At 43.9% G+C, this 23,088-nt stretch overlaps 1 protein-coding gene across 2 annotated transcripts in view; it reads right to left on the minus strand.

The window, feature by feature from the left end:
- Positions 1-22,820, minus strand: part of INSC (INSC, spindle orientation adaptor protein) — a 137,306-nt gene extending 114,486 nt beyond the window's left edge. Inside the window, exon 1 of one of the 2 annotated variants that reach the window (XM_008067925.2) lies at positions 22,685-22,820. In XM_008067925.2, the coding sequence (XP_008066116.1) occupies positions 22,685-22,780 (96 nt within the window). In that variant the 5' untranslated portion in view covers positions 22,781-22,820. Of the gene's footprint in view, positions 1-20,378; positions 20,438-22,684 lie in introns of those variants that run through there. The other variant, XM_008067926.2, reaches the window with a different exon arrangement.
- Between the last annotated feature and the right edge of the window lie 268 nt (positions 22,821-23,088).

A 23,088-nucleotide genomic window follows, 5' to 3' on the forward strand; every position in this document is an offset into this window, starting at 1 on the left:
CTTGATGCCGTTAAAAATATTTGTGATTCATAAGAGGAGGTCAAATATCAATATGAACAAAAGTTTAGAAGAAGTTGATTTCAATCTTCATGGATAACTATAGGAATAAAGAAAATTATGAAGTTTTGACAAATTTTGATTCATATTGTGATAGAAAGTATACTTTCCCAATGTTGCCTCTATCCCTTTCTGTCTGTCGAGCGATGCCAGAGCAACCTGAAAGCCACAATATGGCCAAGCAAATAAACAGAAGATGAGTCCTGAATCACAGCTTGGTGTAATACCATTCAATCTATATCAGTCTGTAGGGTAAGCAAGAAATAAGCATAAAGTGTTAAGCCACTGGAAGGTTATTTGCAGCAACTAATCAGACTAATTGTGAGAATTAAATGCTATGTAAAAGGGGACCCCCCAAAAATGGAATTGTGTGTTTATTCTTACATGTTTAAGCACCAGTCACCTTCAAAATACTCTCCATTTGACGCCACACAACTATTAAGATGCTTTTCCCACTGCTCAAAACGGTTTTTGAACTCATCCATTTTGATGCCTTTTAGTGCTTCTGCTGTTTTTCGTTTCACCTCTTTCCCATCAGCAAAACATTTCCCTCTAAGGACTTTTTTCATCCAGAAAAACAGAACAAAACAAAAAGTCACTCAGGGCAAGATCAGGAAAATGGGAAGAGTGGGGCACAAGAGTCATGCCATGTTTGGTCAAAAGCGGGTGAATTCAGCGCAGTGTGGGCAAGTTCATTGCCCTGGTGGAAGGATCAACCACCTGTTTGCTACAACTCAGGACATTTCTTCTGCAACACAGTCTCTCACAACACTAGCTGGTACACTGAAGTGGGTGGGTTCCTAGAACACTTACCTAGCAGGGGAAAGCCTGTACTATAAGGGACCCACCTTCCAAAAGATAATTCCACCTTTTTGGGAGGTCCCCCCTGCAAAGTCTAAGGCGCTTGTGAGTACACTAGACATATGGAAGCTGCTTGATACATATGTTTCTTTTTCCTTTTTCCTCAGCCTTGGAGGAGATTGTGAAATATTTTGTTTGTCTACTGACAGCCCTCTGGACACTGACTCCAATTTACACACAATACAATCAGAGTCCAGAAGCTGATGGATTGAGGGTGGGATGGAACAAATACCAACAAACAGTTAAAGTCCTATCAATTCTGAGACCAAGATTCTGTTCCTCAACCACTGCCTTCTCTGCTCATAAGCATTCATTCATAGTAATTGCTAAAATTTACTATAGTCAGGTCATTCTAAGAGACTTTTTTTCCTCATATTTTAACATCCAAAATTGGGATGTATGTTTTAGTCAATGGCATCTTGACATTGTGTCATAGTTTAATTAGAACCATATTTTCTTTTTTATGAAGTAACAGGGATTTTACAATATATGACATCTTAAATTCAATGAAATATAGTAGTGGACACTTAACCATGTGCCAAGAACTCTTCTAAGTGTTTCATATAAATAACTTAATTTATTCCTCAAAAAGTCCAAAATAATCAGTATGACTATTGTCCCCATCATAAGGATGTGAAAATGGAGACCCAGAGAGTTTATTAATTTGCTAAGGAAACCAGCTAATAAGTTAAGTGAGGATGAACACTCTACCCTCTCTTTATCCCTCCGTACCATGCCACTATTTTTCAGCACTTGATTTTTAATTGAGCCCCCCTCTTACAGAGAAAAGTCACATAGGATTTTTATTTCTAGAAATATGGTAGACCACTCTAAAATACTTCTCTATAAGAACAACTTTGAGGGTTGAATAATGATGCTTTTAATGTTTTTAGAAAACATCACTGAGCTGGCAAAATTGTAAAAAAAAACCTGGAAAAGCCAAAACCAAAGCAAAAGCAAGACCACAGATCCGAAGTCAGAATTGAAGGGATTTTTTTTCCCCCTAAGAGCATCTGTTGATTGTTGTATTCTCTGAATTTCTATTCCCTTCCACATGTGGTACAGGGAAGAGGAGACAGGAAATAAAACCTAGGGACCTCCCAAGGGAAGGAATCAAATAGGGGTTCAGAAGAGCAGAAACTCAGTGTAAGGGTAAATGAGAAATAAACTTTCTTCTTCTTCTTCCTCTTCCTCTTCCTCTTCTTCTTCTTCTTCTTCTTCTTCTTCTTCTTCTTCTTCTTCTTCTTCTTCTTCTTCTTCTTCTTCTTCTTCTTCTTCTTTTTCTTCTTCTTCTTCTTCTTCTTGATTTATTGTAGAGATGAGGTCTCACCAAGTTGTCCAGGCTGGTCTTGAACCCAAGGGCTCAGGCAATCCTCTCACCTTGGCCTCCCAAAGTGCTGGGATTATAGTTGTGAGCCAGCACACCCAGCCGAGAAATAAACCTTCTATACCAAAAGTGCCCTCAAGAAAAGTTGAGAATTAATGGCCCTTATATAGATTTGTGACCTGAATGTACATTATGTGTTTGGAGGTGGGGGGCCTTCATAAGACCATTTCGTCTCAAGAAATAACAAAGAGTCCTAGAAATATTTTCAAAGAGCAAAAGTTATACAACATGGCCAAGCAAGTTTAAGAAAGGAACAAAGATAACTTCTATACATTAAGATACAGTAATTAAAATGAAAACCCTCATTGGACAGATTAATCAGAGCTAAAGAATACATTGGTATATTAAAAACTAAAACAAAAGAAAGTTTCAAAGTGCAGCCCAGAGAGACAAAGAGAAAAAATATGAGAGAACTAAAGCTAAGGAATATAAAATGAGACAGTCTAACAAACATTTCATCAGGGTTGAAAAGAAAGATGAGAGAGAAGTGGGGGGAATGATTTTTTTAAAATAGTGGCTGAAAAGTTTCCCAGAATTTTTGAAAGACAGCAAAACAACTGTCAAATTCAGATATCCCAATGAATTCCAAGCAGGACAAATACAAAAGGTATACATACCCTAGACATCTCATAAGACTAAATAATGAACACCAGAGACAGAGAAGATTTTGAAATCATCCAAAGGAAAAATGAAACTAAATTGACAGATGACCACTTAGTGGAAATGATGAAAGTCAGCAGACATCAGGGAAATATCTGATTTAAGAAAATAATTGTCCGAAAATTCTATATTCAGAAAGATTCTCTTTCAAGAATAAGGATGACAGAAAGGCATTTTCAGACAAGCAAAAATCTCACATTAAAGGAAATTCTGAAGGATTTACTTCAGGCAGAAAGAATGTAATGTCACATGGAAGGTTTGAGATACATGAAACAAGGATGAGCAAGCTTATTTGATACTATGTGGGTAAATCCAAACAAATTTTGACTATAAGAAACAATTAGAATACCACATTTTGCGATAAGAAAAGACAAGTCTAAAATATTTTATATAAATTCAGGAGAAGATGACAAAAGTAAGTTGAAGTATTCTAAGATTCTATTTGAGGGAGAAAGGAAAATAGAGATGTAAATTAACTTTAGGCTTGTTAGGTTATGATTAATGCTATAATATCTAGAGTAATTAGCTAAAAGGCTAGACATAGAGAAAGAAATAGGCAATTCCTTCCAACTATGTAGAGGGAAAAAACAAATGAATAATGAAGAAAAAATTAATTTAAAAAACTAAGTGTGGAAAAAGGAGTATCAACATATAATAGTCACGGTAAACAGAAATTAACTGAAGTGTCCAGTTATGACCAAATATCAAGTATGCATTTCACGGACAGGGGCAGAGGAAATTGTGTGTGCTATGTGCTGGCTACAAAAAAGATTCAAAACAGCTGAACGTTAAAGGCTACAAAAGATATACCAAAAAAAATAATACTTACCTAGAGAAATCTGATATAATGAATTCATGCAATACCAAACAAATGTTGACAATAAGCATTATAGAGGTGAAAAGTTTCAATACATAGAAGTTTAACTCATCAAGAAGATACGAGATGTACCAAATAACATGATCTTAAAATATATACAAAGTAAAAATTAATAAAACTTCAAGGAGAAACGAACTTGTCCAGAATCACAGACAGAAATTTTAACACAGTTCTGCCATTAATCAATAGATTAAGCAGAAAAATTATCAGCAAGAATAAAAGCAAGCGGAATGGCACATTTAAGTTAGAGGTAATGTCTATGAATATAACATTCAATCCAATATGTCAGGAATACATGTTCTTTTCAAGCACTCATGAATCTTTCTTTCTTTCTTTTTTTTAATCAACTATTTTCTAGACCTTAAAACATATCTCAACAAATCTCAAAAGTTGACAGTTACAGCCAGGCGAAGTGGCTCAGTCTATAATCCAGCTCTTTGGGAGGCTGAGGCGAGAGGATTGACTGAGCCTAGGGGTTCGAGACTTGCCTGGGTAACTTGGTGAGACCTCGTCTCTACAATAAATCACAAAAATTAGCAGGGCCTGGTGGCGTGCATCTATAGTTCCAGTTACTTGGAAAGCTGAGGAGGAAGGATCGCCTGAGGTGAGCAGGTTGAGGCTGCAGGTGGCTGTGAGCATGCCACTGCCCTCCAGCTTGGGCGACAGAGACTTCAACTCAAAAAGAAAAAGAAAAAGAATAACAATAAAACCTTTTTTAAAAAAGTTGACAGTTTACAGGCTGCAGTCTCTACCCCAATACCAATATCCCATATATTTGGATATTTTCAAATAAACAAGTCATAGATCAAAGAAAAAATTATAGCAGAAATTAGAAAAGAAACCAGATGACCATGAAAATATACATACAAAAATCATGTACTCATGCAAATAAAGTAGAGCTAAGAGCAAAAATTATAAACTTAAATACTTAAATTAGAAAATTATAAGAATTTCTAACTTCCAACAATATAAGAAGGTTTTTAAAGAAGAAGAAAACAATTCCAAAGTAACAAAAGGAAAAAGGTTAAGATGGAAATCAACATTAAACAAACCCAAATAAAAACATAAACACAAACAAAATGATTAATAGAGTTCAAGTTGGTTTTTTTAAGCACAAGTTAAAAAGACAAACTTCTGGTAAGATCAGAAAAAAAAATCAGAAAGAAGAGGAAATACAAATAAACATTAATAGCAATAAAAGCGGCTTATTACTACAGATGAAGCAGAAATGAGAGAACATTATGCAATATCTTTGAAAATATAAATGGAGTAGATAAATTCCTAGAAAAATATAATTTACCAAAACTAACTCAAGAAGAGCTAAATCTATAACCACTGAATAAATTAATCAGTATTTTAAAATCTTTTCATAAGGAAACACCAGGCCCAGAGAAGTTCATAAATGAGTTTATATCATTTAATGGAAGAATAAACTTACTCAAACTCTTCCAGAGAATAGGAAAAGAGAAAACACACTTCAACTGATTTTATGAAGCTGATGTAATTTTGATTCTGAAACTAAACAAGGACAACACCCCCCAAAATGAATAAGCAGCCCAATCTCATATATGAAGATAGATAAAACTATACTGGACAAAGTATTATCAAACAAAATACAGCTATATATGAAAAGGATAATCGTGGCCAGATTAGGTTTAGTCTGAAAATGCATCATTATTAACATTAGAAAATAGATTAATATTAGAAATAATTATTAGCTTTAGAAAATAGATTAATGAAACACCCCACTAGTAGGCTAAAGAAGAAATGTTACGAGCATCTCAATAAATAAAGAAAAATAATTTGATAAAACTCAAACAGTCATTCATAAAAAAAAAAACCTTTTGGCAAACGAAGAATTGAAAAGACCTTCCTTAAACTGATTAAATGGCCTCTTCTAAGAAAGAAATCTACCACAAAATACATACTTAATGATGACATGTTAAGAACATTTCCTGTGAGATCAGAAACAAAATAAAGATGCCCAGCTCTCACCAATTATTGTATTAGAGATCTTAGGGTAGAAAGAAAGAAAATATATAAGATAGGGAAAAAACCAAAACTGCTTATTTGCAGTTGATACAGTTTTCCACAGAGTTGTCACATCTGCCTATACATCACAACACACGGCCAAGGGAGTGAGGGTGACTGAAACTAGTCTCTGCTGTGGGCACACAGCCACACACCCGGCACAGGGCTGGGCCCACCAGGTACAAACGTGCAGTTCACTGGGCAAGTCAAGTGTCATCAGTCTGTGCCCATCCCCCAATCATGGTACCTTTCTCTGATTCTTATAAAAATGCCTTAAAAACTAGTAATTCATCCTCATTGTCTCTGTAGAAAACCAAAAAAAAATCTGTAAATAAACTATTTTAATTCATTATAAAACTTAGAAAGATTTCTGGAAATGAATATATAAAAGTCAGTGTAGTTCTAGACACCAGCACAAACATAGATTAAAATTTAGATGGGAGGTCATTAACAAAGTCATTAAAAAATATATGAAGAGCATACAAGTGAATCTTAATGTGAAAGTCCCTTATAAAGAAAATTGTAAAACATTACAATTACACTATAAACATTACTAAGGTGGCAGATGCTTTCATCCTGATACCTCTATCACCGGGGAAATACCACAACCCCCATCCATGCAGTCCTGATGATATCCCTTCCCAAACCCAAAGGGTGACCCCAAAAAGCAATAAACTAGCAGCCAGAATACGTGTAGCCTAGTCTCAGCTCTGCCAGAAATTAACTGTGTAACCTTAGTCAAGTTGCTTAACCTCTCAGGGCCTCTTTTCTCATGTGCAAACTAGGGATAATAATATATTTGATTACCCGGCACTGTTGTTATAAAGACTGAAATATAATAATGGTTATGATACCACTTTGTATCTCTATATGATGCCATGAAAATAGGAGGAATTATGTTAGGCAATATGGCCCATGGAAATAAGAACCTCTTAAAAGACCTAAAAGAATGAATCTATAAAGGTGTAATTTTGGGCAAAGTGAAAGTGAGGCCTGGGCCAGGGTCGTAACCAAAATTCCTGTTGGAATAACGAAAGCCAGAAATCTGGAATGTTAAGCAGGACAGGTCCTCAGGAATTGTTTTTCCAACCCTGTCATTTACACGAGAAGAAACTGAGACCCAGAGAGGGCAAATTACTTGTCCAAGTCACACAACAAATTGGTGGCTAAATCCAGATCAGAACCCAAGTGTTTTTTCATCCTATCTCTAAGGTTCCGTCTAAAACCTGACCTGGTCCATGATTACAACCCTGAAGGGCATGATGACCCCCACAGCTGAAGAAAACATCACTATCTTCCCCAAGACACTCACTGAGGGATGTGAAACAGAGTACTTACTTTCCTCTGTCTACAAGTTAGCTTGCTCACAAGTATAACTCACTCCCTTCCATGTGGAAATCCCTCTGTCAACTCTTTAGCACAAAACAAACAGGAGGTAGTGCTGACAAAAGGTTTAAGAACAATTACCCTGGGCCTAGCCTGGCAGGATCTATGGTCCTAATCCCTCTGATTTTTCAAGAAATTACCTCCCACTTCAGCCCTCCCCACTAGACTCCCAAATGCAGGAATGGAGTCACATCAAAGGACAGTTCAGTCCTGTTAAGCCATAGACTTTTGCAGGCTATGAAGAGAGACTGTTTGTTAAAAAGTGGCCTTCAGCTTCTCAGCATAGCAAGGAAACAAATAAGTGGGTTCAGTGAACTCCCCGGAGGCCCAGCCTCAGGCCAGACCAAGCACAGGAATTAAGCCCCCTATTACAGGTGCCTACCCGAAATTCTTTCTCTCTCCGTGGGCTGCTCTCTCTCGAACTGGGTGGGGGCTTTCTCCCCATGCGGTGACCTCAGGCACAGGAAACCTAGCCCCTCACCCACATCCCTCTCCCGAATACCTCCCTCCTCTTCCTCTCCACAGGCCCCTTCCTGGCAGTAGCTCCCCTTAACCACTCATCTTCACAGCCACGAGTGAGACTTTGCCAAGGACTGTGCACATAACGGAGGCAGAAACTGGTCATAGGCCAAGCCACATGAATTCATAAGGGATCCATCCCCAGCAACTCTTTCTGATCCCACATCTGGCCCCACCTCTGAAACCAGTTTAGTATCCTGTCTTGGTCTGGGTCAAGAGGGGAGACTGTGTGGACCTTGGGGGTCAGGCAGAGCGTCTGTTCTGTATCAAACTCTAGTTAGATGATAAAGAAGGAGATGACTAAAACAATTTTCTTCTCTTAGAATTTTATCTTCCATTGAAAAAGATATATAAATGCATAATTAAATAAAGCATAGACATTCCTCCAGCATGAGTTCAATGGCATGCTTGACCTTCCTCTGAAACAAGTGCTCTGTATAGCCTTGGACAATTTATACCCCTTCTCTGGGCCTCTAATTTCCCATATATAAGAGTAGAGGGCTGGATTCAGTGAACTCCTGCTCTGAATCCAATGTTCCTACGATCCAGTGACCTCCCCAGCAAGCTTCTAAAAGAGTCATTCGTGGCCAAAAGTCAGACTCAAACCCTTTTCTCCAGTTTGCTCTGCCCAGAGCCCAGGATGCTGTGTGTTCTTCACTCAGAGATGGCTTAGAGTTATATAGGAGACATCTGAAGTTTGTCCCAATGACTGCTGCTTCCGTCTCCTGCTTGTGTTAGTCATTAGAGCCCCCACACCATTGAATCCTCACCTACATTTAAGATCCCCCTCCAGAAGCCCCCGTCCCCCAACTTCAGGGTTCCTGCTAGCCACAAGGCCAAGCAGGTTCACATAAGACAAGAGTCTTCCTGGTGAATTCCAGGTCTCCAGCCTATCCTTCCTCATTCTGATGTTAGTTTCAGCCCCTGAAAACATAGCTCTTGGTGTACAATCTCTTTGAAAACCCATGTCGCCCCAGGCCTCTCAACTCGGGCCTGAACTCTTTAGCCTGGCACTCATTCACCTCTGGACCCTGTTTCTGGTCCACCCCACCTCTTTTTAGCCTTACTGCACAGTACTCCTCAGCATGTCCCTTATGCTCATTCTTCAGAGCAAGTTTCCTGTTATTCCTTAGGACTGACTCTCCCTCCTCACTTGTCAAGACTCAGCTTAAATGCGGCTTCCGTTTCTCAGCTTTCTCTGACCCCCAGCCCACAAGGCTCCTGAATACTGATATGTTGACACCACTCATCTTGGGCTTGCCAGGACCTGCTTGGCTTCATAACTGACTGGTGATCTCCTATGGGCACATCTTGTCTCCCTGCAAAGGCCAAAGTCCCATGAGAATGTGCCCATATCAGTCAGCATCTGACACAACCCTCTACAGTTGACAGGTAAAGACTTGGTTTTTTTGTTTGTTTGTTTTTTGTTTTTTAAGTGAAAAAGCAGGATTTATTGAGAGGACAGAAAAGCTTCCACAGTGGGAAGGGCCCAAAGGGGTTGCCCAAAGACTTTGTTAAAAGCAGTAAAGATAGCTGAACAGATCACAGGGGAACAGGAGTGGGTACATAGTGATGAAAGGCCTCCTACATAGGCAGTGTTGTGTAGACATCTGTCGAATAGAAAATGAAATGGGGCCAGGCATGGTCCTAAAATCCCAGCACGTTGGGAGGCCAAGGTGAGAAGATTGCCTGGGCCTGCGGGTTCAAGACCAACCGAGGCAACTTGGCAAGACCTCATCTCTACAATAAATTTAAAAATTAACCAGGAATGGTGGCGAGTGTCTGTAGTTCCAGCTACTTGGAAGACTGAGGAGGAAGAATAACCTGAGTCCAGTAGGCTGAGGCTACAGTGGCTGTGAACATGCCACCGCCCTCCAGCCCAAGCAACGGAGTGAGACTCCAACTCAAAAACAAACAAAAAAAGGAAATAAAACGGAGGATAAGTGAATGAATAAGTGGACCTTGGTCCCAGCCATCATCATCTCTCACCTTAATTACTACCAAGGCTCCTAACTCATCTCTCCCCCAACCACTCACAATCTGTTATCTTCATAGCAGCTACAGCAAGTCATTTCTCTGCTCAAAACCTTCCGATATCCCCCATATTATTCAGATTAAAAGCCAAAGTTCTTCAAATAACCTACAAGAGGCTTCATGACTGGTCCCCATTTCTGCCTTGATCTCAGCTTCTTCAATTATCCCCATCTCTCACTTCACTCAAGTTGTATTGACCTTCCCACTCTTTCTCCAACATGCCTCAGGGTCTTTGCTCTTACTCTTCATTTGGCTCCTCTTCCCCCAAGTATTTGCATTGCTTGCCCTTCCACTTCCCTCCAGCTGCTGCTTAAATGTCCTCTTATTAGAGAAAACCTGCTGACAAGCCCCCTGTCACCCTTGGAGCTCCCTCACTTTCCTCCATAGCATTCACCATTTGGTATAATGTATAGAACCCAGTTTACTGGCCACCTTCCCAAACCGAAAAGCAAAGCCTGCAAAAGCATGAGACACATGTTTTGCTCTCCACTGTATCTCCAGTGCTGAGAACCATACAGGGCACATACTAGGTGCTAAGTAGATACGGTTGAACGAATGAGTGAGGGAGGGAATGAAGGAATGAGTCTGTAACTTAGATCCTTGGCACCTTTGGGCATTTTTCCAAGAAGCTCTTATCTGATGTGGCTGTCATTGTTCTATGTCTGCTCAGTTCCAGCCTCGTCTGCTGCTGCTGCAGCAGATGGACAGCACACATTCCAGGGAGCTCTTTGTAAATGACAACCCTCAGAGAACTGAAAGAGCAGTTTCTGGAGGGGCAAGACCAGGATTAGTCCACTGCCTGGTTTCTAAATGCCACATTTTAAAATTCTGCTCTCCCACCCTCCCCAGAGCCTCTCTGCAAATTCCAAAGGGTTAAAGTGCACTCGTAGTTGAAAATGAAGAAAACAAAAGCATCCTCTTTTCCACAGCAGGGCTCATAGGGAGCTGTGTTTCTCTTTCCCTCCTGAGCCTGAGTTAGAGTTTCTCTGCAGAGCCCAGCATCCACTCACGTCTGTCAGATCAAGGAGCCTAATTCCTACGCTCTCATCACCACTAAAAGAGGGGAAGCAAGAAAAGCAGAGAGTGAGACAAGACGAGTTATCAGTGTGGCCACCTCCGGTCTCCTACTCTACAGTCACACATGGTCCAGCACTTGCCCAGCCCAGGGGCATCTCTCCAACCCCTGATGGTCTCTTTTCTTGAGCTTTGAGCTGTGAAGACCTTAGGCAAGAGGGAGAAGGAGAGGGGGATGAGGAGATTTATTAGCCCTAAGTCCTGCTATAAATCCAACATAAATTCCTGATTGCAGGTGGATATTATAGATGAGTGGGTAAATGGGTAAGTGACTGAATGAAGACAAAATAGGAAGTTGAATGAGTGAATGAGGAATTCAAGAGTGAGTGAGCCAGAGCTACTGAATGGCGTGGTCTGTCCTAATGCTGATGACAACTTTGCAAGGATGGGTCACTGGGCTTCGTAAGACCTGATAACTGTATTCTTTTTTAGGCCTATGTATAGTCTCAGGGGTAAGGAGGAAGTTGACAGCTCCTGACCAATGTAAGGCATGCAAAGAACTCCTAAGCTCCAAGGAGTCTTCGTAGGGCTTGTAAAGATCTTTCATACAAGTAATCAAGGAGCCCAGTCAGGACAACATGGAGATCCCTGCTGTCTCCTCTGTCCTCTACAAACCAGAAGCAAGGGTAGATGGAGAAGCCACAGTTCAGGGATGCCACTGACCTTAGCCACCTTCTCTAGGGAGCTCCTTGGAGTCACCCAGGAATTAGATGTCATCCATCACTAGCACCCGAAAACCTTTTTAGTGACATCCTAATTTGTTTTGCCCAAGAGATGGTAAGACTTTTGACTCATTGGAGGCAGACACATGCCTGAAAGGTACCTCAAATGCCACATGTACCAAAAGGAATTATCATCTTCTTCCTGAAATCCACTTCTCTCTTAGCAATCTTTTTTTCCACTGAAGGGTATCATCATCTCTCTGGTTGCTCAGCTGATAAAGCTTTATTCATTAACCCAATCATTCACTCAACATATATTTGTGGCATGTGTCAATAATGTGGTACTTGCTAGGATAAAGTAATGAGTAAAACCAAACACGGTCCCAGCCATCATGGAGCTCATCACCAAATAAGAGAGAAGGCAAGCATTAATGACTACATAATTACATGTAAAATTGCCACTATGATAAAGCCTTGAGGGAGGTACCTGGTGTTTTAAAATGAGGGTTGACTTAGTCATGAAGATCCTGGAAGTGACAAATGCGTTGAGAACTGAGAGATAAGTAGGAATTAGGTAAGCCAAGTCAAGAAGGAAGAGCATTCTAAGCAGAGGAACAGCAAACGCAAAGACAATATGGTGGAAAGGAGCTTACAAGCCTGAGGGGCTGAGACGAGCCCCGTGTGGCAGGGAAAGCAAGGGAGTGCAGGAGAAGGTGGCAGGGGCCAGGCAAGCAAAACCTCATAAAACTTAGTAAAGAGTTTGGGCTTCATCTTAAGATCAATAGGAAGCAACTGACATATTTTTAAGGGTGGAAATGACATGAAAAGATTCGGCTGCTGTGTAGAGGACACATTGGAGCAGAACCAACATGGATGTAGATGAACCACTTAGTAGGCTCTTAGGGTACTCGAGAAACAGGAAAATGCTGCTTGAACTAGGGTAATGCTGATAGAGATGGGAAAGAAGCGATGGTTTTGAGACATGTTTATAGGCTAATAGCAACAAGACATGGGAATTGATTAAATTTTGCCTTTGAGGGAAAGAGGTGTTACAGTTGCTTGCCAGGCCTCTCTAGCATGTGCAGCTGCAGAGAGGAAGGAGTCATGCAAAGAGACCTGAAATGCCTGGTATGAGTGGGATAGTGTAGTAGAAGACTGACAGAAATTCTGTTTTGGACATATTGAGCTTGAGAGACCTTTGAGACATCAACCTGGGAGTTCCCTGGACTCCTTCATATCCCTGACTTCCTGCATTCATCAGCCACTGTGTCATGTTGATTCTACCTCCACTCCATCCTGAGTTATTTCAGACCCTTGTAATTACTGCATGGAGAATGAAAACAATCTCCAGGCTCTCTCTTTCCAATCCCTCCACCTCACACTACAGGTATTTCTAAATATCACCTCCTGGCTGAATGTGGTGGCTCATGCCTGCAATCTCAGCACTTTGGGAGACTGAGATGGAAGAATTGTTTGAGCCTAGGAGTTTGGGCCCAGCCTAGACAACACAGTGAGACCTTGTCTCTACAAAAAAAAAAAAAAAAAATTAGCCAGATGTAGTGGCACGTGCCTGTAGTCCAGCTACTCAGAAGGCTGAGGCAGGAGGATCACCTAAGCCCAGGAGTTCAAGGCTAAGGTGAGCTGTGGTGATGCCACTACACTCCAGTCTGGTCAACAGAGTGCAACCTTGACTCAAATAAATAGATAGATAAACATCACCTCCTGAAAAAGAGCTTCTCTAACCATCCTATCTAAAGTACTCCTACCTCATTACTCTCTATCTCAGTCACTTAGAGATTTTTTTTCTAAAAACATGTACTAATTTATTGTATTTGTTTATAATAAAAATAAATATACGTATATGTCCTAGGTCTGTTTGTTAAGATGACATAGAAATGATGACACACCAATAACAAGGGGCACGTGTAACCTCCAGACACTGGTTTCTAAGCACCATTCTCCACTAAAAGGATCCAAGGATCCTTGAACAAAGGGCTAATTCCAGGGCTGTAACTTCTTGCTATAGTAGATAGTAAGGAAGTGCTCAAAGAATCACAAGGACAAGTCAGAAAGAACCAAAAACTAGCTTGCAAAACCTTTCACTGAGAAAACTTGGGACAACGTGAACATTGAAATAAAAGAGCCGTTGATTATAACTCATTGAATAAGCTAATAATTTATGAATACCTAGTTACAGAAAGGGAAGAGGGGAGAAAAAAGGGAAAGATCCCTCCTACAATAGAATGCCAACTGATAAATATGGAATAAATGATGAGTTCAAAATTGTCAATGATGATAAAATGTGGGTATAAGTTTGATGAAGCACAGGTTATGCACATAGTCTTAAAGTATCTTTCCACAAACTACTTATTAGTTACAAAGGATAAAATATCGAATTTCACAGTGGAGAAATTGGTGGACATTACCTTAAATAAGTGCTGAAAGCGTCCACCACCAGCACTGGGACAAGCCCCACATCGTGTACTCGCCGATATGAAGATGGGAGAGGACATAACCTCACTTTCAAGGTATTCCTGCCCAAAATGCATAGCTTGAATCTAATCACGAAGAACCAGCAGTCACACCTAAATTGAGGCGTATTCAACAAACACCTGGTCTGTACTCTTCAAAAACGAAAAGGTCAAACCGGATAAGGCAGAAGACTTGCTCTGGATTAGAGACAGAAGACACATGACAACTAAATGCAACCTGTGGAATGGATCCTAAATAAATAAAGGAGATGGGGAATCACAAAGAAAATATTGAGACAGAATTGCATGTGATAAGAGGATATCCTTTTTTTTGGAGGAAATATACACTGAAGTATTTAGAGGATAAGGAGGCATCATGTCTCCGATTTACCCTTAAATTGATCAGTAATATAACATTTTATGTATATTTGCATATAATAAAACAATAAATAGAATATACAAACAGTGAAATATAAATTATACAAGCAATAAAAATACATATAATAATAAAAATAATATATTTATATTATTAGAAATGAAAATGATAAAGTAAATGAAGATCATGTAAGCAATTGAGAGGTATGAGTAAAGAAGGATTTCTTACACAAGTCTTGCAAATTGTCACTGATATGAGATCAAAATTACAAGGAAATAAAATAGTAAGTATTCAAAAAAATGTGTTGAAAGGATGTGTAAGCCCATATCCAACCATGACCTTCCGCTGTTTAAAATGCCTCAGTGCTTATTCATAAATATTTTTAAAAATCCAAACACCTGGGCTGGGCATCGTGGCTCACACCGGTAATCCAAGTACTTTGAGAGATGCAAGAGGATCTCCTGAGTCCAGGGGTTCAAGAGCAGCCCGGGCAATATGGTAAGACTTCATCTCTACAATAAATCAAAAAATTAGCCGGGCATGGTGGTGCACACCTGTGGTTCCAGCTACTTGAAAGGCTGTAATAATTTGTAACACATATAATAACTTATTGTATTTGTTTATTATAGAAATAAATATACCTATATGTCCTTGGTCTGTTTACTAAGATGACATTGAAATGATGACATACCAATATCAAGGGGGACATGTAGCCTCCACAGGAAAACCTCTTTCCTCAGGCGGAAAGATCACCTGAGCACAGCGGGTTGAGGCTGCGGTGGCCATGAGCATGCCACTGCACCACAGTCTGGGAAACAGAGTGAGAAAAAAAGAAATCCAAACACCTTAGAACAACAACTAAGACCTGACCCCCATACACAGCTCTTCTTTGTAGTATCTCCCATCGCATCCTCATCACTGACCACCCACACCGTAGGCTCCAGACCTACTAATCACTTAAAGTCCCCCAAGCTTGCGTCAGGCAGCACTTCTGAGCTTTAGCACATGCTGATCTCTCTGCCTAGAGTGTCCTCTTCCTCTCTTCTTGGCAACTTCCTGTTATCATTCAAGATCCAGACCATGTGCTCGCACTTCTGGGAAGGCCTCTCTGACTGCGCCAGCTGGAGATGACACTTCTTGCTAACACCCCAGTGCCTCCAGTACCTGCCTTTGGGCAAACAGGCCTTTGTTTACAAGTCTGTCTTGCTGCCTGGTCTGTTTGCTGCTTGAGGGCAGGGATATTGCCTACTCTCCTCTGCCCCTGTGCCTTGCACGGGTCCTGGCACAGCAAATGATCTCAATACTGAGGCAAGAATAAATGAATCAGTAGTGACTGAACTTTCTGGATCTTCCAAGAAAACCCCTAACTGCCGTCACTTTAATTATCCTCAAAAAAATACAGAAGAGTGAGGGAAATGAGTTCTTCTCTCATTTTACACACAAAAAAAGAGAGGCCCAGAGAGGGTAACTGACTTAACTCAAGATAGCACAGTATGCCCAAGGCTGAGCCTGAGCTGAAATCCAGATCTCACCACCAGTCAGTCCAGTGTTCTTTCGCAGAAGGCAGGTGGCACAGGAAGGAAGGATATTGCCTTTTAGGGTTTGCCTATTCTATGCCACACACTCCAAATCACATAAATTTTCTGGTTCTAGCATTGCCATTGCATTATAGGGAGCCCCATATTACAAATGAGGAGACTGAGGCTCTGAGTCAAATCTGTCTGATGGCAAAGCCCGGGCTCTTATCTCTGCACGTTGACAGTGTATATTGCCAAACTCTAAACCTCCATCAGAAGAAGTGAGATGGCCTGAGCAGATTATTCTGTCCCTCAACAGCATCTTGAATCCAGTGTCACGCACAGGCCCACAATGCAGCTCACTGCCTCTGACCACAGGCTGCATTTCACATGGTTTCCAAACCCAGGATATTTGGTTTGTAAGACAAAACCTCCATTTCTCCGGCAGAAAGTGAATACTATACACAACCACCCAGCCAAACTGCTGACGCCCACAGACACTGCATCACTCTGAACAAGGTCTAGTCTGCCCAGAGACGTTCTCAAAGCATCCAAGACTCCCCTAGAGCTTGGCACTGAGGGTATCCTGGAGCTGGGGGAGGAGAGACCAGGCTGGCCAGATTACAGAGTCTGGGTAGAGGCTTAATTCCCAGGATGGAGATTGTTCCAGGGTAGAAGTGAAGCCACAGAAGTCCAGTGCTGCCCACCCCATGGTGATGGAGGGTGGGGACGGGGAGATCCCCGCCCAGCCCAGGGAGCCTTCACCATCTCCTATCCTTGCTTCCCAGAGCAGCAGTCTTCAACTGAGACTGAAAAGGCCAACAGTGTTAATGATATTCAGGTCCTGGGACCAGACAGAGAAGTCAGGTCCTTAGCCACATACCATATTTGTCCAAAGGAGTGGTTGATCCTGCTTTCAAGCCCTTCGAAATGAGGGAGTTTTCAGCATCCCTGAGTGATCAGTGGATGTTCACTACCCATTCTGCAGCCAGACAGATCTGGGAAGGAATTATGGTTAGCTGCAAACTTGGGCTAGTCATTTAACCTGGCTGTGCTTCCATCTGCTTACCTTTAAGATAATAGTACCTATTTTATAGGGTTTTGTAGAGGTTTCATGAAACAAAAGGTGCAAAGAACCTAAAAAAGAGGCGAGTCTTTAGTAAAAACTAAATAATATGAGTAGCCATGAACTACCCTTCCCCTACAATGCTCTTTTGCTAGATTGTATCTCATACAATGCTCTTTTGCTAGATTTTAAAGCTGTTTCACTTGGTTGAGCGTAAAGTCCAAGAAACAACCAGGGTCTAAATAATATGAAAACTCAGCAGAGACACAATCAAGTCTCAGTCTTACCTTTTTGAGATGACAGTTACCTGGAAAAGAATAAATCCCTCACCCATAGCAAGCTCCTAGCATACTACCCAGTACCAGGCCTCAGAGGATTTCCTCTTTCCCACTTTGTGATAAAGTGCTTCTGTGAGGATTCGTCTTGAGTAGGGGCAACGGCCACAGTTTGGGCTGACAAAACACATACTGAGAAACAGGACCGCAATACAATGCCTGAAAGCCCACCATGAGAGTTGTTCTAATCATTCTTTGGTGCTAAGCATTGCCCTTCAACTCTCCCCTTTCCAAATATTAATGGCCTTGGGAAGGATAAAAAAATCAGTCTTGGAATGAATTAGGAGTTTCGCCAACTTAGCAATGTGGTTAGAGCCCTGTCCTGCAGTAATATGAGATACACTTCTGGTGACAAGAGGTGGCAAATGGCTCCCTGACCACTTGAGAGACTTGAGAGCCCCCTATGGGGAAAGCCCCTCACCTCACGCATCCCTCCAAGCTCTTCACTCCAATTCCAATCCCAGAGGGCCATCCCTGATCAGAGATGTTGTGTTCCATGCTGGAGGAGGCAGGGCTCAGATCCAAGAGACACAGACCTCCTAGCACAGCCCTGGGCTAGGCAGGGTCACATGAGGAAGAGGTGACCATGGGGCCAAGGCTAGGCTTAGGGCAAGGGTCAAACTCCTTCAGGCACCCAGACACTTGAGCTTTTGAGACAGGGAGGAGTTGGCAGCTGAAGCGCTCAGAGCAGGGGGTGTTTATCAATGGCCCAATTCATTCTCAACAATCCTCATTGTCTGACCTAGCACAGAGATGGGCATTATCTCCCAAAGCCACTAGGAAAAACACCCCAAGACACAGTCACCAATGAGTCCAAAGACACAGAAGCCAAATTGAGACATATGGTTTGAAAACCAGATGAAATATTTGAAATTGAGAATGTCCCCCCCAAAAATCCATGCAATGTGGTTCCCATCCTCAGAGACCAATAGAATGTTTAATTGCTGGTTGTTCATTTATTTATTCTAGTCTCCCTACAAAGGATGTGGTAGTTTACATTTAACGATATGTATTCTATAAAGTTGTTAAAGCAGAAATTTAAAGTCAAAGTCATGGCTCCCCAGCTAACATAGTTACTAGAACGGTGCAATATATTGGACTAAGAGCTTCCTAGCAGCCGGTGTGAGAAGGAAAACTCAATAGAAAAATGCTTCCTTCCCCCACCACCTTCACTCTTCAGGAAGCCTGACTTTATTTAGCTCTATCTTCAAGGGTCAACTGTAGGATCAGGCAAAAAAAGATAGATCCTAGCACCCCCCTCAGGAAATGGTTGAACTCAATTTGCTCCCCTGCATATTAGGAGAATTGGCAGATGAGAGCTTAGGTACCTCTTAGACTAAACCATAATAAACACTTAAAAAACAGAAAATCAATGTCATCTTTCTAACTTCCCAATTGAAGGAGTGCATTTAGACCAGGTACCTCACTGAAACCTGGCCAGAAGATAGTAGCCAGGATGGGACTGGTCTAAAATCTATATTAGTAATCACAATAATAATAATAAAATAACAACCAGTTGACATTTTGGAGCACCTACTCTTCCAAGCATTGTTTAGGGTATCTACAGTGTTCCCTAGAGGGAGGAAGTCATGGAGAAGTTTCTGTTCAGAAAAGAGAGAACCGCTGGAAGAAGGGAGAGGAGCAGTGCAAAAGTCATTCCTCCCCCAGCCTGCAAACGGGAGACTCCAAGTAGGGTTGACTGAAACCAAAGAGGAGAAGGAACCAGCCCAGTTCAACTCACTGTCCTTTCTGTTAAAAGGTTACCCCCGGGAGCCAGTCCAGAAGACTCACTGCTTCTCAGCAGCAGGAGGAATCCAGAATAAAGCCTAGAGCCTGGAGCAAATTACAGGTGCTCAACTCTGCCTCAGATCCCAGTCCGGCCTGGCTTGCCTTTCAAGACTGACCTGTTCACCTCTAAAAGGGGAGACACTGCTTCTAAGTTCCAGACCTTAAGACCCAAGGATGCTCTCTGGCTGAGCTCCATGGGAAGCCTCAGTTTCAGATTAAATGGGACACCTCAAAGGCACCATATCACCATCTGCCCTGACCCCCCCGCCCCGCCCCTGCCCAGCCAGAGTCCCTGAATTAAGATATTCCTTACCGAGGCTAGTTTCTCGGACCCATTGTCATATGCAGGCTAGAGGGGGTATAAAGGGGGTCTAGAGACCGAGGGTGGGAGCAAATCAGGGGTACATGCTTGTGCAAATGCATTTCACTATGTGGGTCCATGTTGTATACATGTTGTTGTCCTTGGGTATACACGTTGAAAGCATGTGAGTGTTTAGATGGATGTCCTGAGAGAAAGTATGTGCAAGACTGGTGTGTGAGTGGGAATGTGTGTATGCATGGGCGTGTGGGTGTGGGCGCACTGTGAGTGTTTGCGGGTGGGCATGGCCACTGGTCTGCTCATCTCCTCTTCCTTCATTTTTCTCCTGGCATCAGAGTGGGATCCCCCGAGCTGTCTCCGTGACACTATCCCAGCCAGATGGTATCAAAGTCCCATTCACCCCAGTGTTGGGTGAGGTCTCCAAGTTCCTGTCCTGCCCAAAGCCCTGAGAAACCAAAGCTGTATGACCCACAGAGAAGACACCCCAGCCGGGGACAAGTCAGGTCACCCTAGAAAGTCTGAGTTCAGATAACGCTCCTTATGCCCCAGCTTCTGCCCTCATGGCTCACTGCCACCCACATCCGTCCATGCACACGCGGGCTGGCTCAGCTCACCTGGAGGCCTTAGCACACATGAATGCACTTCCAAAGATATAGCCGTGGTCCACCCAGGGCGACAGGTGCCACACAGACACACAGGCACCTGCGAGCACACTCCAGGCCCACCACACACACGGACACACTTGTTCACCCACACACACCCCCTGGGGCACGTGCTAGAAAATTCCACATGCTGACATCCCGGCCCTACACACACTCCCTCCCACGGACACGGGCTCTCCCAAGTTTGGGAGCCACACACCTACTATTCCAATAGTCACGAACACGCCCTGTCCCCACCCAGGCTGGCAGAGGCAGCCCCAGCCCCTGAATCCAGCCCCGGGGAGCTGTCTACTTACTGAGCGTGCGACAGAGCCGGTGCGTGCGAGCGGCCCGCGGTGGCAGGCGCAGCTGGAGATCCCGAGGCCGCGCGCAAAGTGGCCGCTTGGCGGCCCAGCCCGAGGGGCCGCCCGCTGCCCCCCGCCCCCGCCCCGCGCTCCCCCCGCCGCTGGGAGGCGGCTGCAGACTCCAAGGACCTTCCGCCACCGCGCGCTCCCTGCCAAGCCTCTGCCCCGCGTCGGGCCCGGCCGCCCGCCGAGGCCCAGCGCGGCCGCGAGGGCTATTTCGGGGCCCCGGGCGGCGGCGACGTCGCGTCCCCTCTCATCTGCGGGAGCGCCGGAATGGGGACGCGGTCAGGCCTGATTAGAGACCCGGCGGGAGTCACGTCGGGTGATCGCCCGGGAGCCGCCGAGCCGTCCGGGCGGGGGCGCCCACAAGGTGCCCCGCGTGCCAACATCTGGAGAGGGGAAGGGAATGTGCCGCGAGTTTCCCTTGGAGCTGCGACAACACAAGGAGGGATTTGGGTGCCGATCACAGGCTCCGAGGAGGAGCCGCCCGACTTGGAGCAGCCGGCAAAGGCCCGGAACGCGACTCGGGGTACTCGCCGCAGGTGTTTCTCTCGGGAACCTATGTCACCCACATGTCGCCCTCCACATCCCGGACCTGCCCAAAATGGCTGGGATTGTTGCAGAGACTCCTTCTAACTTGGGCACATCAGCCTCCTCCCCCACCCCCTTCATCCCACCCTGGACTCTGTGAAATGGCTAAGTCCAGAGAAGGACCCTGGCTCCCATCCAGAAGTTAAGGAATGTTGCATTCTTGAGTTGGAGGGACGCTTCCAGGTCACTTTATACGACTGTCTCCACTCTGTCATGAATCTCCCGGAGCCTGGAGGACCTCGACCTATTCTCGGCGCTCATAAAGAAAAGGCGACCCCTGCTCTCCCTTGGGTCTGGTTCCAAAGCTTGAACCGCGCCCCCCATCCGCTGGCAGGAAGTGTTCCCCCCCCCCGCCCCGCCCCGTTCCCCCTACCCTACCCCCCTCGCGCTGGCAGGAAGTTCGCCCTGGCATCTCACCTAAATCTCTTATATGCAAACTATGTCAATTTGCTCACAGTATGCATTCAGGGAGAGGTAGTAAACTCAGTCTCCATGACACAGTGACCACACCAAAGTCTCACTTCAGTCCTCTCTTCCTTGATGCCATGAACCACTATTCCCTTTTTCAGGCTCTGGCTGAAACCAACCGCTTCTCCCTGGCCTTGGGCACACAGTAGCCCCTGATGTTAACTCTCCTGCCTCTAGCCTTCATCCATCCGGAACAGCCCGATTCTACTCCCCAGTTTCTTTTGTTTTGTTTTGCTTTTGCTTTGCTTTACTTTGTTTTGTTTTCTGAGTTGGAGTCTCACTCCATCACCCAGGCTGGAGTACAGTGGCATGCTTACAGCCACCTCAGTGTTGACCTGGTGGGCTCTGGCGATCCTTCCGCCTCAGCCTTCCAAGTAGCCGGAACTACAGGCATGCACTATCACGCCCAGCTAATTTTTTATTTGATTTATTATAGAGACAAGGTCTCACCAAGTTGCCCAGGCTGGTCTCGAACCCACAGGCTCAGGCAATCCACTTGCCTTGGCCTCCCAAAGTGCTGGAATCCACTCACCTGGCCTCCCCGGTTTCTTGAGAGACGCTTCAGTTCCTGTCACAACAAGGGCTATCTCAGGGCCTGGGGGCGCTTGGTGCCTCCAGCCAGGCACCTGGCTGGGTATTAACACCACAGCCACAGCCTTCCTCAAATGGGTAGAGTTTGCCAAATTTTCTCTCTGCGTCTGTTTCTGGTAGGTATGATTAAAATACCCTGAACTCTGTCTTCAAAGAGACCAGGCTTTGCATCCTGCCTTTACTACTTTCTAGCTGTGTGTCCTTGGACAAGTCACTTAACCTCTCTGAGCTTCAGTTTTCCCATATATACAATGGAGATCGCAATATCCGCCTAGTTCATATGGTTGTTGAAAGTATGAAGTGAGGTCAGGGATGTAAGAGTACCTGGAAAACTAAGATTTTTTTTTTTTTCAATATGCTAGAAATGGAATGAGGCTTAGATCATAAACAAAGTCAAAAGGCCTCTGAGGTCTTTTATTTCTATGTCCAAATTCTGTGCCTGGGTTTCAGGACAAGGGAGGAACAGATACAGTTTGCTAGATGTTCCCTGGAGTCACTTGTCATGAATGCCCCCCGCCCTGCTTTTCCCAACACACACAAACACACACACACACACACACACACACACACACACACACACACACACACACACTTTCCCAGATACATACAGCACAGCACAGCCTCCTGGCCTCCTGGACTCCCCATAGGCCCCAGCCGTCTGGGCCCTCGCTGGCCGCCTCTCCATTCCCAGGGGGGCGCCTCATGGCTCCAGCCTTGGCCACAGCAATTCCACTTCTCCTTACAGAGGCCCCTGTGAGAAACTTCTCTCTCCCTGCCCATCCTCCTGGGCCATGGCCTCGGGAAGGCCTGTGACTGGAGGCAAAGCTGGCAGAGGCCTTATTCAAGGCAGCTCAGGACTGAGGGCGCCCAAGGGAGCTCAGAGTCCAAGCTTCCTCCCCCCACCCCAGACCCCTCCCATCTGCCTGCCTGGCTTCCCAGTGCTGTCCTGCTTAATTCTTAATGGAAATTCCATCCCCAGCACCGGCCCTAGCTGGCTCAGGGAGTCCAGGTT

This window comes from Carlito syrichta, unplaced genomic scaffold, assembly GCF_000164805.1.
Source record: "Carlito syrichta isolate Samal-C Ts95f unplaced genomic scaffold, Tarsius_syrichta-2.0.1 Scaffold309824, whole genome shotgun sequence".
NCBI lineage: Eukaryota > Metazoa > Chordata > Mammalia > Primates > Tarsiidae > Carlito > Carlito syrichta.